Genomic DNA, 15,030 nt, shown 5'->3' with positions numbered 1-15,030 from the left:
TAAACTGCAGCATGTCAGTGTCAACACCCTGTACTGCAGCAGAAAGGTTAGCCATACAGGACTAAGCACAGCGAAGAATTAGCATCCAAGCTGCAAGACCACAGGGCTACAGTTAACAGGAGAAATGATCAAGGAGAAATATTTCCACTGAAAAACATTCAGTTTTTTGAACATCTGTGAGAGTCTTGCAGAGGGCCATCATTTTGTAAAGGTCACCTTTTTCCTGATAACAAACGGGAGTTGATCCTGTCACTGTTTGCTGAAGACAGTATTTAAGAGTAAGTGAACAGCTTGTCACTTTTAAGAAAGATGAGCAAGTCAAACTCGCCTAATTATGAATCTTGATGTCTAACTTGAAATTTACTTTTTTGGGGGTTTGACAAAGACACAACCTCAACTCTTGGAAAATAATAAAATTTGAAAAATAATAATAATAAGAGATGAAGAGGCAGCAGGATCCTATAGCCCCAGAATGAAGCACCTTTTCTCAGCAGCCCTATAATAAAATACATTTTTAAGCAGTTGCTTCAGGAAGGAACTATTGTTTTACTCCACCCCAACTTTCTTACAGTTGATAATTTTAAGATATTAAACATGATAGGAAACCCAGTTATCTCTAGAGTCAGCATGGCTTATACCCTAAACACTTACACAATTATATTAAGCATGCATGAGGCACACTTCAGAAATTAGATTCTTTTATCTTTATCTATCTAGCAAGCTAGAGAAGGGAAAAGAGAAAAGAGAAAATGCACAGACATAACAGATAGCATTCGTTTGCTCCTTCTGAATGCCAGTTCTGTTTATTGTTTAATATTAAAAATCATGATGCTTCATTTTAATGCTAACATTTTATTTGAAAGATGAAAAAAAAAAATCCCCAAACCTTGCCAGTTTATATTTTACAATTTTTCTAAAGAAACAGAAGCAGTATTATCATGAAACAGATCTTTTCAACATGAACTTGCATTGAACAATTGCAGTATATCCACAAGTAAATAACTGACATTCTGGACTAAGCAAGAAATACAAGGTCACCTTTATTTCCCCCTACTTGTTAATGTCAATGTCAGAATTTTCTTTAAAAATCCTCCTAACATTTGAGAAGTAGCTCACAAAATGAACTGCAAAATGGTATTTATATGAAGCACTAGTTATAAGAAAAGCAAAACACTGACAGTGACAATATTTTTTTCAAAAAATGCACATTTCTTATGTAGGACTCTCATCTAAAATTAAGTGGAAGTTACAGGCATCAAGTTCTTCTTCCCAAATATGTATAATCAAGGATTTTCTGAAGTGTAGCTTTTTTGAGCTCTTCTTTAGGGAAAGTCTTATGTGTTACCATGAAAGAGTAAAGTACTATGAAAACTTTCATTTTAGATGCAAAAAAAATTCCTTATTTTGATGACATATTTTTAGCCAAGCATGTTTTAAAGGAAGATTTTGGAAAGCAAAATGTCACCTGTTCTACTTTAAAATGAAGAAGGGCACCCAATACTGTATGAGTACTTGCCTGTTTACCTTGCTATTGTGGGGTTTGTATTTTTTTGCATATTTATCAGTTCACAAAATGTACATGTAAGTGCAATTATTTTACTCCTGTGATTATGTTATACAAAAATGACAGAAGGCAGGGAATTACCCTGAGATAAAACAACATTAAGACAAAAACATCGACAAAGAAAGCACTGAACAGAACAATTTCTATTTTGGGCGAGGGGCTTTTTATCCTGTTTTGTACCCTAGTATGCTTGTTTTATAATAATCCCATATAATAGTTACTAGAGCTATTGTAACAAAATTGTATTATCCTCTTCAGAGAACTCCTCCTATTAGCAGGATATGTATTTGTTACCTGGCTTGGAGGAGGTTCTACTGAGAAGGCTTTACAGAAAACATTCCAGGAATGCAGTGCCTCCATGATTCTGGCAATATCCAGCTCTGCTCTGCACCCAGCCTATATGTGAAGCTTCTCATGCTTCTTGTACTTTGTTATAATCTCTCTGGCCTTGAATTACCTGTGAGCCACCCTCTGTATAAATGACCATGCTTGTTAACTGCTCTCTCGCTCTATCAGGGGCTACAGCTTCTGCTTTTATAGCAGTACCAGCCTGCAGAACGTCTTGGGACCCAGCTGTCTCTATCACGGTGTGTGAGTACACACCGGGCTCATCCTGCATGTCTGGTGGCAATTCTGTGACGATGTAGTGCGTTGCACCTTCAGAGAAGTCACCATCAGAACCCTGAGCCATGGCTTGAACCAATTCTTCACTGACAATAATCTGTGATATTTCCCCATCTGACTCCACTAAATCCATGTGTTCGCTCTGCACACTGAGTGTGTGACTACCAGCTTCCTGCATAATTATCTGAGAGCCTTCTCCAGCTACCATATGCACAGTCCCTTCCTCATTTACAATGACCTGGGTGACACCTTCTTTCATGAGCTGGTCGGCCGCAGCCGTGTCACACACAGCAAACTGCAACACTCCTTGCACCATGTTCTTGAAGGCAGCCTGAGCTCTCTCCTGAGATGCAATTACAGCCGATGGGTGCATGACCCTTGTCACTACTTCCATAGGTTTGGTATCTTCCTGAGACTCCTGAACTTCATGGAACATCTGTATTTCTTGTCCCTCTGCATCACTGGGAATGCTGGGCATCTCTGGGTTGTGCATTTGCAAGAAGTCTTTGTGACCAGACCTGCATCTGTCAAGGAGCCCAGATTTGTTTTCCGCTTCACCCAATTCTGTCACAGCACAAAGCAGGGCATCTAATGCCGAGGAGGACTCCGGAGGATGGGCTGTAGCCTCAGAAGCATCTAAAACTTCTTGTCGCATTATCTGCTGCAGTACCGTGCTGCTGGAGTCAGGAACCGCGTCTATTTGAACGGCTTCCTCCATGTCAGCTCCTGCTCCTTCAACCACCACCACCTGTGTGGCACCATCTGCTAACTGCTCTGTGAGGATCTGCTCAGGAACCACACTACTCACGTGGGAGCCATTCTGGTTTGTGGCTATGACCTGCCCATCCTCTGTAATGTGGACCACCCTGGCCATCTGCCCTGCCATCGCCAGCGTCTGCAGGGTGGCCGCTGCTGTCTCTTCCACGGAAGCGTCGATGGCGAAGTCGCCATCGTATCCTTGAATAATAATGAACTGCTGAACTTCCTCAGGGGACTGTGGCTGTCTCCTGCTGCCCCGAAAGGCCTTCTCCTTCACTGGAGAAACCTCTCCCAGTGCTGCTGCAGTAAAAGGGCTCGTGGTTTCCACAAAGGTTGCTCCTTGCCCCTTCAGTCGGCACTCGTAGGACTTGGACACAATGCCTACAAGACAAAATATGCTGTTAACATGGTATCATGGCAAGTATCAGTTCATTACTTTAACAAATTGTAGCTTAAATGGAAAATATTCCTTGTCAATTTTTAGATTTCATTGACAGAAAACACAGATAAAATGAGCAAAAGAACAAAACCTATTTGCATGCTTTCCAAACAACATATTTACGGTTGAAATAATTGCTGAGTGTAACAATTCTGCAGCTTATTAACAATTTAAATGTGTTTTAAAAAATATTCTGTATAAAAAAAGCCCAGATAAATACAGTATACAGGTAAAAGCCACATCTTTTATAGAAGATCCTATTGTGATATTTCAGTACTCCAGTAATGATTTTTAGGATTGTATATTACATTAAACATATCTTGGTGTGAGAAACCGTGGCACATCTTAATACACAGCTTTTGTTGGGGAGGTGATTGCCATGCTGTCATTTTGATGCCATTGTCTTCCCCTTCCTTTTCCATCCAGCATCTTCTCCAGCTCATGTGACTGATTCAGTCATTCACCCAGTTTCCTGGAGAAAACACTTGGTAGTTTTCTTACGCTAAGCCATATATTCTATAAAACCTAATCCAGAGACCCCCCCAATTACACATCTTAGTTGAAATCAATTAACAAACTATAATACTTGAAACCTCCATATTCCAGCTGATTGCTGTGCCACCCAGTTTGGTTTTGTCTCATTGAAGGTTTCCTTCTCAATTCTCACCACTAACAATAAAGCTTCCTCAAGGCAAATGGTGCCCAAAGCTGTACAAAGTCAAGGCCATCACCCTCCAAGCAATGGCCCACATGCTTTTGGGAAGACATAAATGAGAGGACCCTGTGGCCAGCTCTGTGGATGTCCATGGAAGGATAGCTCTATCCCTCTGTGTCTCCCCACGGCAGTGCCATCGAGAAGCACCCAGGAAGCCCCTCCGTGTGCTGGGAGCAAGCTGTGGGACACAACCAGTGCACACAGAGAGAAGAGTGGGTGCTGGACATTACAAACAAGGTGAGGGTCTAGTGACAGATGGGCCTTGGGAAGGCTGAGTAAGTCCATGCTGCTGAGACTGCCCATATACACATTCCAGTTTAAATTCACCTACACAGACTGGAATCATATCTCTGGAATAACAGGTGTAGCTTCTTACCACTAATGTAAATAGCTATGCCATGGCTTGCTTGGGATAAAAACAGGCAAGAAAAAAAGTGACACTTACAGTGAAATTTCAGGCTAGCACTACTTTCCAAGCCAGTTCTAGTGAACAACGTGCTTCATTGAACTCAAGAGACCAAGCAAATTATACTAAAGCTGGTCTAAGGGGGCTCTTTCACTCAAAGCACAGAGCTGTCAGACCCTGATCCCACAGAGAATTAAAATGGGCTCTAAAAAACAGACTCATTTGCTTAAAGGTAAGTTCACACTTAGAAGCTGATTTACTCCAAGACTGAATACTTAGCACCTTGCAGACTCTAGCAACTTGCTATGTTAAGGCGCATATCGAACTAAAATTCCAAAATAATATCAATAATTAAAAGACCGAGGTCTTATACTGTTATCTATCTATCTATCTATCTATCTATCTATCTATCTATCCATCCATCCATCCATCCATCTATCCATCTATCCATCCTTTCTCCAATTACAGAGCTTCTGTTAGAGAGCTGTACTGTGAAGCACAAAGAAGTAATTTTGTCAAGCCAAAAGGCTGCAAATCACCTTCACAAGTCTAAACTGATGCCCTAAAACTTTCTGATTCCTGGTTTGCAAGGCAGGTTATCATTGGAAAATAAAATTAATGATTAAAAACACCAGAGAGTTTCCAGGTGATGTTGCATAAAAATTTGGCACATGCAATTGAAGTACGCTTTGTCAGGTATAAGAAAGTAAGCCTACTCTGGAATACAATTGGTTCTTATTCCCACTTTTCCTGTGCTCTCTGTAGGCACTGACATTCACATGACCCCCCAAAGAGCAGAAAAGTAGGAAGGGGAAATCAACATAAAATGACAATTATCTTAGCTCCTCCACATTTTGTAATAGAGTATAAGTAATTAATTCTCTCAGGAATCTTGCTTTGTTGACAAGATAAAAGAGGAGCCTGGCAATGATGTGGCACTAAATCAAAATAACTCCACAAATCATGCATTTTTCACTGGATTCCAAAATCAAAATAACTCTACAATCATAATTTTCACATGCACATACACAAAAATCATGACAACTTTCTCTAAAGATCATAATAATTTATGTACAGGACACATCATCAGTGTATTGAGGAGAAGCTCAGGTCTGGGGAAGGGAAAGAAAAAGGAAATTCACCCTGTTTTCATCTCCTCAAATAAATGCTGTGCCTGTGAATCTATGCAACTCCAGTCTTTACTGTGCAATTGAATGGGAAGTCTCCTGGGTGAAGAGCTATCCGGTGAATCCCTCGCAGCACTGATAATTATGCCATTCTGACTGCTTACTTAATCTATTTGAATCCAGAGGTGAGTTAAGCCACTTCCTGACCATTAAAGTAAACTACATGGGTAAATACTGCTGTCACTAAGGGGTGTGATGAAGCTTAACTACACCAACATCTTAACCTCAGCTCAGTGCAACCCCAGCTATTCCATCACAGTTCATAAATGCGATTGCAGGTCCATCTTTTGATTCAGCAATTTAATAACTTCGAGTGCTGTCAGTACTGCTTTGAAAAATGGCTCCTATAAAATGTAACAGCCTCAATCAGATTGTAAAAGATTCACCCACTGAAGATTCTTCCATTTCAACTATAATGAATTAATGTTGAGCTGTGTAGAAGTTCAAGTGTCATTTAAACTAATGTGAATCTACTGTAACTTTAAATTTTAACTGGACTATGACCAAGAATTTACTGGGAACATCAACTTCAATTTTAGTGATTTTTCATGGTAAATATGAATTGCAGATTTTACTGGTTTTCTTTTGTTTTAACAGTGAAAAGCCAAGTAGGGAAGATATTTAGAAAACAACAGATTTTGAGGCTTAGCTGCTATTCCCATAATGAAGCACTGGAATCCAACACAACATTTGTAGGAATTTTTATGTATTTAAGGAACGTGTCACATTATTGGACTGTATGTAGCAACAAACCATGTTGTCCCAGTAAATCCAGCCTGCATCTCGCCCCCTCTTAATGGTTAAAGAGAAGGGGTAAGTGTTGGCTGACACGGCAAACATAAGCTGCAATACAAGCCCACATTAATATTAGGAAAAGTGGACTTGTTGCTGATTGCATGTCATTGCAAATTAAAAAGATACACAAATAGGCATTAAAATGACAAAATATAACGATATGAGAGCTCATATTCAGACAATTTGTAAGGAGGTGTTTCATATCTAGGGGTGCAATGATCAGAGAATTGGTTTCTTTCCAAGAAGTCTGTCATTTCAGCAGAGACATTATTTATCAGTTGGAGTCCTAAGCGACTGTTAGTTTTTTATTTGAAAATGTCAGGATATTTTAGACATTAAATCCATATTCACAGGTTATTTTAATTCTCTGAGACCACAAACTCCTGAAATAGGGCTAAAAGAAATGCTTTGATGTTTAATGTGTGTCTGGGAAACTAGAAATAGGGCTTAGTACCTCTTCCCCTCTCTCTTACTCAATACCTGACTTCCTTTTGTGTGTCTGTTTTATTCTTTTGTTACTGTCATCATTTGTTCCCCACAGAATAAATACCTTATTCTTTTGTTAAGCTTACATTTAATTAAAATGTACAGGATTTGTGCAGTAAACTCGAATGAAACAAATAAAACAAGGGCCCCCTCTCTTGAAGGCATACGTTGTGAATGAAAAATGTCATTACAGACTAAAAAATTTTGCAGTAAACAGGGCCTACAGAGAGAAGTTTCCCCCGTAATGACATCCATAAAATACACAAATGGCACTTTTAGTACCATCCTGAATATGGCATTTTCTGTGCTCTACACACAATCTAAATGGTTTGATCATAGAGCATAATACTCCATTGGGTTTATAGAACAATCAATGTTCCATAAAATGATGTATTTATCCAATAGTAGGCTCAGCAGTTACTGGTGTATGACATTGTAGGACACTGGCTTTGTACTGTTCAGCAGCACACATGCTGGCTGTAAAACTTATCTAACACTACTTCAACAACTTCATCTCATCTGTGTCAAGTAATTTGTTGAAGCCTCAGCTTGGTTTAAAAAAACTTGTAATAAAAATTCATAGAATTTTCAGGAGAATGAAAGCTGATGACAATAGAAAGGTCACATTGTGGCGCCACTCATGGGGTCGGGGGTCAGCTGCAGTTCTAAAACAGAAAGTAGATTTCATGCATCGTGTAGCAGATAAAGATGGCATTAAGGAGACTTGTCTCAGAAAGAAACGCGTAATGCGTGAGGAAAGTCTGGGCTAATATTATATGTAAAGCACCACCTTGCTCTCAGCCAGCAGCCTCTTTAGAATTCTAATCCTTCCCCAAAACTTGTAGCAAGCGGCTGTGTGTGGTGAGGCTGGGCTGAGGACATCCTTCACAAGGAGCACCTTTAGGACAAAGCAGTAAGTCATAAATGAAATAATCTGTTATGACGACGGAAATGATCTGCATTTACACAGCTAGCTTAAAACAGCTATTTTTCCTTTTCTATAAAAGTTCTAGGAGGCTGATTTATAGTCCCCTATTCAGCAACACTTAATTTTTCATATGTTGGTGATTAGGTATAGTATTTATTGACATAACCAAACATTTCGTATCTGCTAAAATGCAACGAATATTAAATACTGTGAATGCAAACAAACATATTTTCCTTCAATTAAATACAAGCTGTAAGGAATTGAAAAGATATTAAAAAATCACCTTATGTCTAACATCACTTGAACAACAAGCAACTGATTTTCTTATTTTAAAAGTTATTGTCTACATTGCAGCACAGTATTTTGAATAATACAGTAAGTCCACTTTTCAAATTCATACAGTAATATAACTTATGTCTTGATCAAGCTACAAGCTTCTGCTCTGTCTTCTTTCAATTATTTTTGTAATGATCTCTACTTCAATTAGTTAAATTCTGTCTAAGAAGTGTGGCATAATTTGGAATTTCCCTGATTCAGAGGCCATAATAATAAATGCATTTTTCAGATCTCTGTTCCTTGACCATAGTAAAAACTTTTCCTTATCATTTGCAAGGCTTTTATGTGCAAATAACGCACATATGGGCCAGCATTTTTTAAACCAGCTAGTTAAGCTAGTAAGTAAGAGGTTGTGAAGGCTCATTCATGTCCTCTGCTGAAGATATGATGGGTCAAACCAAGAAGTGAAATAAATCAGCAACCCAAAATGGCCCTGTTACTATTATGTCCACAAAGACAGTGAGTATTTGTAAAGCAATACAAATAAGTATACCTACAGGGGATTTTACCAGCTCCCTAAGAGACATAAAAAAATTCCTCCATTGACACAAATTACATAAATCTCAAGAGATACCAATACAGCAACACTTAATTTTTTTCCCCTTTCAATATATTAAAAATAAAATCAAAAACAACAACAACAACAAAATCCCAAATAATGTTCATAATTTATTTTATACTTAAAAATCCAGTAATCTCATGTTTCAATGCTGAAACTCAAGACAGCCTTAGCTTCTAGTTTTGTCCTTAACCACTCAATCATGTTTGGAAACTTCAAGGTCTTTTAAGAACTGCTTGAATAAAGGATGAAGTTTTAGCATTTCAGGTATCTTAAAAAGCAGCAGATGTCCTTTAGATTTCTAAAAATGTGAAAGAAAGCACATTTAATTTGTGCTTGTAATATTTTTTCTTTTGAAAAACAGACTGAAATTTCCTGCTTGCTATTTTTACCTTCCACATCTTACAGAACTCTGTCAATGACCCCAAAAAGACACAAAAGAAAAAGAAAACCACCAAATTAAATAGCCAAGCCATCCTGCTAGGGTATTTAGGCAGTTTATTTGGTTTTGGTTTGGTTTAGTTTAGTTTCCCTTCAGTGTCTAATTAATCTTTGGGAAAGGGCCTTCTCTAGGAAAAATTTCAGTTTTTATTTTCCTGCACTCAAGGTCAAAAATGAATGCTATAGAGCCCAGTGTTACAGACAGAATGCACATAAAAAATATACATACCAAAACACCCACTGATTGTGGCAAACATGTACAGGGTTAACATGCAGAATTTACAACTGCCTAACCTGTGGAGAAACTGGTTTCCTTGCAAACCACTTTTTTCTTTACCAGTTTGCCACCATGTGTGAGCAAAAACCTCTCTGTGGCATATGCAGCAATTAACTACCCGGGCAGGCAGCATCAGGAATGTATCTGGAGTATTTCAGATATCTCTTCCAGTGCAATTTAGCAGCTTGAGATGAAGATAGCCAGTCTGGACATTTCTTGGCAGTCCAGCTTCAAAGACTACTCTGGCCCTCAGTTTGGGAACAACTGACATTGATGATACTCGGATGCACTCTTTCTGTTTTATCCCCTGCAGTGCAAATGGAAAGTGCATTTTTAGCACTTCTAAATCAGAATCCCAATTTCAAGGGGTTCAGGTTGTGCTTGGGAAAACCAGAGATTTCTGTTTCCTAAGCAGTCAGAACACATAATATAATATAATATGAAAAATAATACACTAATGTGAGTAAAACAAGGGAAAAACCCCCCAAGCTCTGCTCACAGGGAAAATGATCTGGATTTCTGAACTAGGTCTAGTCCTAGACACTAACAGCTTTGTCAAAAAAAGAAAAAAAATCCCTTTTTGTCATTGTTATCTCAGCAAAAGTTTTTGTTTTTCAAGAATATATACATCCAAATCCTGGTTTTATAAACATTTATTTATCAGGCGTACTGCTTACTGCCATAGTTAGCCTCAATAGTCTCAAAGGGACTAAACATGGTTGCTTGCATTATGCATTGTGTTTGCATAATCAGGCCTTTGGGATTAACAATTCTGAAAATGGCTGGCCTTCCCTAACGTTTGATGTACATATATGCACTAAAGAGAACAGACTCTTGTTAAGGGATACCTAAAATAAAACATTATGTTATTAAATGATCAAGCAGAAATTACATTCTTCAGCATACCTATCAACTGTGAGTATCATGATTTTCTGTATTTATCTATTCTGATTTATGCACCCTTTCAGTAAAAAGAAGCACCTGTTCTTTGCTTGAGGGTACATCTCAACCCATTTAAAAAGCACAGCAGTTTTTAGGTGGAATGCTTGGGAATAACTACAAATAGTAAGTTTCCTTAGTTCTTTTTGTTAGTTAAGACAGCAGAAACTACCATTTCAAATGTGATAGTCATATCTGTATTTCATTTATAAACTGAACTATGTTAGAGCTATATTCATATCTTTCCAGAGTAAATTATGGGAAATAACCATTTGTCTTCATTGTAGACACTTTTGCATGTATAGTAGAAAACAAACCTATTCAATAACTGCACAGAGGCACCATTAAAATCAAATTTACAGTAAACAGAACCTGCAGCTGGGGTAAAACACTAACTGTTAGTATTTTAATTGTCAGTGAAGCTTTCGGAGGTCTAACATCTGCTCATAGCCAAATGACAGCAGCTGCTTGTGTACACTTAAAACAACATGATTTTCTTCTATAAATATTAAAATGAATTGTATGTCGTGTGTTCATTGCAGCTATATTCCTATTAAGCTGTTTAAGTATATAGTGTATTTTGAACTTCTTTCTTGTGGCAAATTCATAAAGGGCTGACCTCCTCAAAAGAATGAGAGGCAAAGGCAGCAAAAATTCTTGAGTCTGTAAATTGAAAATGTTTAGAGACAGTACCGGAGGTCACCCTCTGCCAAGACACTGCTGGTAAATGCTAACAAAACATCAGCGCTAAGTTCTGATCATTGTGCACTACAGTAACTTCAAGGACAAGACTGCTCAGCATGCAAAGTGTCAGGAGTCTATGGGATGGCTTATATCAAAAGCTAATGCTAATCTACTAAGTGAAGCAATTAATGCATTATCTTACCTGGAAAAAAATATTCTGCTTCAATGTCCAAAACATTGAAGGAGATGAACATACTCTCTTTTGTGGATTTCATCAAAAGCACACTGGAATGATCCCTGATTCGCATTATTAGAAGCAATAAACTGCTACGAGGAAGGAACTATACTGGCCCAAGATGAGATTTTGCTAAAAAGGGCAAGCTTCACAACTTAATTTTGCAGCTTTTTATCTAGACACTGACATACATTTGATATTTTCCTTTTAGTCTCTCACCTGCCTGGGAATATAGTAAAGAAAACTGGAGGAGTGAAACACATTACGTTAAGGTGTAGAGTCTGACACAGTGAGAGGAAAAAAGCATTACAACCAGTTTCAGAAGAAAACAAGGGAAGAGGGTTTTATAGTTCTCACTTTACAGGTTTTCAGTGGAGAAAGATCTGTTTCTTTGGTTTTACAACATCGAGTGTAATGCCAGTGGCAAATAATATTTGTGCATTTTCGCAATAGATCTACAGCTGGAAAGAAGCACTACAATAATTTAGTCTGAAAGCTGTAGATCACGCCAAGCTGTGTTTTGGAAAAATAACCAACATGATTAGATGTTTCAGCCTTACATGTGTAGCCACAACACATGATCAGCCATGAATGCAGCTGTCTCCACAGTGGTACCTGGCTTAAGATGAAGGTGAATTAATTGTGCAGGCAGTTTCCAAATTTCTAACATCAGATTTCCCACCCCAGAAGTCTGTCTCAGTGCAAGAAAAATGACAACATACGAGGAGGACGGAATAGGGGTGGTTATAGGCGGGATACCTTCAATGCACAGGCCTTCCCCTTTGCTGCCCCTCCCTCCTGAGGCACTTGACAGCATCAAGACTTCTTCCCATGACCAAAATTATGAGCGTCAGAAAACATGCTGTTTTTTCACCTCAGAGTGTCACAGGCCTAGCAGTAATGCTGGGATTACTTAGGAAGCATGAAGCAGGGGTGCTTGCTGGTTCTGGGAGGTTGGATGGGAAACAGAGGCTGCAGAGATGGGTAACTCTTTTATACCACTTTCAAGGGTAGAGTTCATGACAAAGTCTTCTTTTCATGAATCACGTCTGGTGAAGGCTGGAAGCAGCATGTTTCCAGAATATCTTCAAAGGAAGAGCCATTCATGTAACTAACCTTTCTGCCGACAGAAATTTATTTTCAGTGCTACTGATAGAGTAGCACTTACATGAACTGTCTTCCACCCCCAGTGTTAGAAAGCACAAGGCAGGATGCAGATAAAGCAAGACAGAAGATATAAAAGCTGGTGCTTTCCGGGCCATTGCTGAGCACTGTCGATGCAGGAATTGCAAGATAGTCTACCTTGGGAGGCAAGGAAATGCAAAGTAAATTGCTGAACTGCAGCTTTCCCAAATGGCTCAGAACCTCCCTACCAAGCTGCCTGCACTTGGCTGCAAAGTTATGTGTTCCAGACCTGAATAATTACCACACTGTCCTATTGATAAGACTACCAAATTGTTGATTACCTAGAGGAAGAAATCAACTGCTTTTAGATGGCATGTGGAGCTAATACCAAACTGGAAGCATTAACAACAGTACAAAGAAAATCAGGACGTAACATAAGTAAATAAGAAAATAATAAGGTCAGACTGAACTTGTGGTATTGCATACTAGCACTTGTGGAGAAAGTAAATATGCAAAAAATATATTCAATGAGAGACAAGTCCCCTGAGAACTGTAATGCAGAAGAAATTTAAAGAATGACAGTGTTCATCAAATTACATGTGAGCTTATGAAATGTAAAACAGGAAAAGAAAACAGGCCAAAGCAATTTTTAATTGCATATTCAAAGGCACGTCTGCTACGCATTGTTCTGGTACAGATACAACTAGATTATGTCTTGATTTTTCTAGGAGAGAGATCTTGACGAAAGAATATTCAGAATAGTGAAACAAGATCTATCAGAAGTCTGACTTGAATGGAAATATTGAAGGTCTAAGCGCAGATATTCTGGCTACATAATCTGCAAATGCTGGAGAAGGAGGAAAATTTTTGTCTCTATTAGATAAGCATAATATTATTTTGATGAAAGACTAGAATGTTCATGTCATACTGCAGGAAGATGGTTAGACATGGTGAGAAATGGAAAGTCAATTCAGCTGCCTCATCCACTTTCAGGTGCCAGGGTGAGGAAGCTCCCAGATGGAATAAATAGACTGTACAGTAGTTAAGAGTATGACTTAACCCAGCTCATCACCATTTATACTGCAAATCCATGCTATTCCAGAACAATTCAGTGAAAAGCAGCATGGGATTCTGCAGGAACTACTTAAATAACTTTTGTAAACATCTCCATTCTGAACTAAAATTCACTCAAGACTGTGGTCCCCTAAGTCTTAAAACCCAAAGAACTTGTGATGACTGTCAATCATATGAAAAATGAATCCTAGTCAAATATGGACTAGTAAACAACCCCTGCTACTCTGCTAGGTCATCTCATTAGCTCTTAATTTTTTTCCTTCCTGAGACCAAACTTAGACTAGGAAAAGAGGGAATATTTTAAAATTAAATCATGATTTTATTTATCTAAAATATTTAAAAATGCTACTTAGTTCTTAATTTTGAAAGCGCTTGTTTAAGCACTTTATTATTTTTATTTATTATTATTATTATTATTATAATATTTATTATTAATTATTATTATTATTAGAATAGATTTATTATCTATGTCTGTCTTCAACTGAGGCCAAGTAATGTTTAAAACCACGCTAACTAAAAGATGTCAAGTGGTTTGAAAACACCATGGCTCACTTGTCTGTAGCATGATGCACGCTGCAGTGAACGCCATCATGCCCATGACCTGGTACAACATCCTTAGCGGGAGTATAAATGAAGCCAAGCACTTTTACTATCGCTGGAACTTAGTTCAAATTTTTTTGTTACAGTAGCTAAAATTTCAGAGAAATTCATGATAATTTCTATGAAGGCAGTAAAGCTTCGGATATGTGACAAAATGGAGACCAGATAACATCCCTGCCAAAAAAACTCCAAGCAACAAAACCAAAAAACAACAACAAAAACAAACAAAAAACCCCCAAACTAAAAAACAACCCCAGAAGCCTGGAGCGGGATACCTGGAAGATCTGATTTTCAACACCACTAAGAAACTAACAGGTCCTGCTGACACTTTGGTTAAAAGGTTCTTATTTCAGATACCTTATAAAAAAATATTTCTTACTCTTTTTCCAGCTACTGTAGTTTAGTGAGCTCAGAGTTTTCTAACTTCTGGCATGGAACAGACCAATTGCCAGGACTCGTTGTGGTTTGTTACTTCAAATATGTGCAGATTACAGAGCTTCAGAGCAGCCCATGGCATCACAGGTTGAAACAGCTGCTGCAAGTCACAGGTACGGCTTATGGATTCTGTAGCTTTAACTTTTAGGATACATTCCAATGCTCCAAAACCCACGGAGGTTCACCACTTCTTTCACTGTGTCTCCAAGTACCCTTAAAACATTATTCAAGTGCTTCTACTGAAATAAAAATACTCTAAAGATATTTGAATGATATTATTGTCTTTATAAAAAGAAAATGCACGTATGAAAATGTACACAGACAGAACAAAAGTTATATCAGCACCTAAAAGAACAAGCTAAAAGACGTAAAAAAATTAATATTTTTCTTCTTTCATATGTTACTTTTTCTAGGGCCTCTTT

At 38.1% G+C, this 15,030-nt stretch overlaps 1 protein-coding gene across 2 annotated transcripts in view; it reads right to left on the bottom strand.

The window, feature by feature from the left end:
* Positions 1-772: 772 nt before the first annotated feature.
* Positions 773-15,030, bottom strand: part of ZNF407 (zinc finger protein 407) — a 338,932-nt gene continuing 324,674 nt past the window's right edge. For both annotated transcript variants that reach the window (XM_086894220.1, XM_086894230.1), the window contains exon 9: positions 773-3,328. In XM_086894220.1, coding sequence (XP_086750346.1) covers positions 1,977-3,328 — 1,352 coding nt within the window. In that variant the 3' untranslated portion in view covers positions 773-1,976. The remainder of the gene's footprint in view (positions 3,329-15,030) is intronic.

Source organism: Cyanistes caeruleus, chromosome 1, assembly GCF_971803275.1.
Source record: "Cyanistes caeruleus chromosome 1, bCyaCae1.hap1.1, whole genome shotgun sequence".
Lineage (NCBI taxonomy): Eukaryota > Metazoa > Chordata > Aves > Passeriformes > Paridae > Cyanistes > Cyanistes caeruleus.
This window is presented reverse-complemented; position numbering and strand designations above follow the sequence as displayed.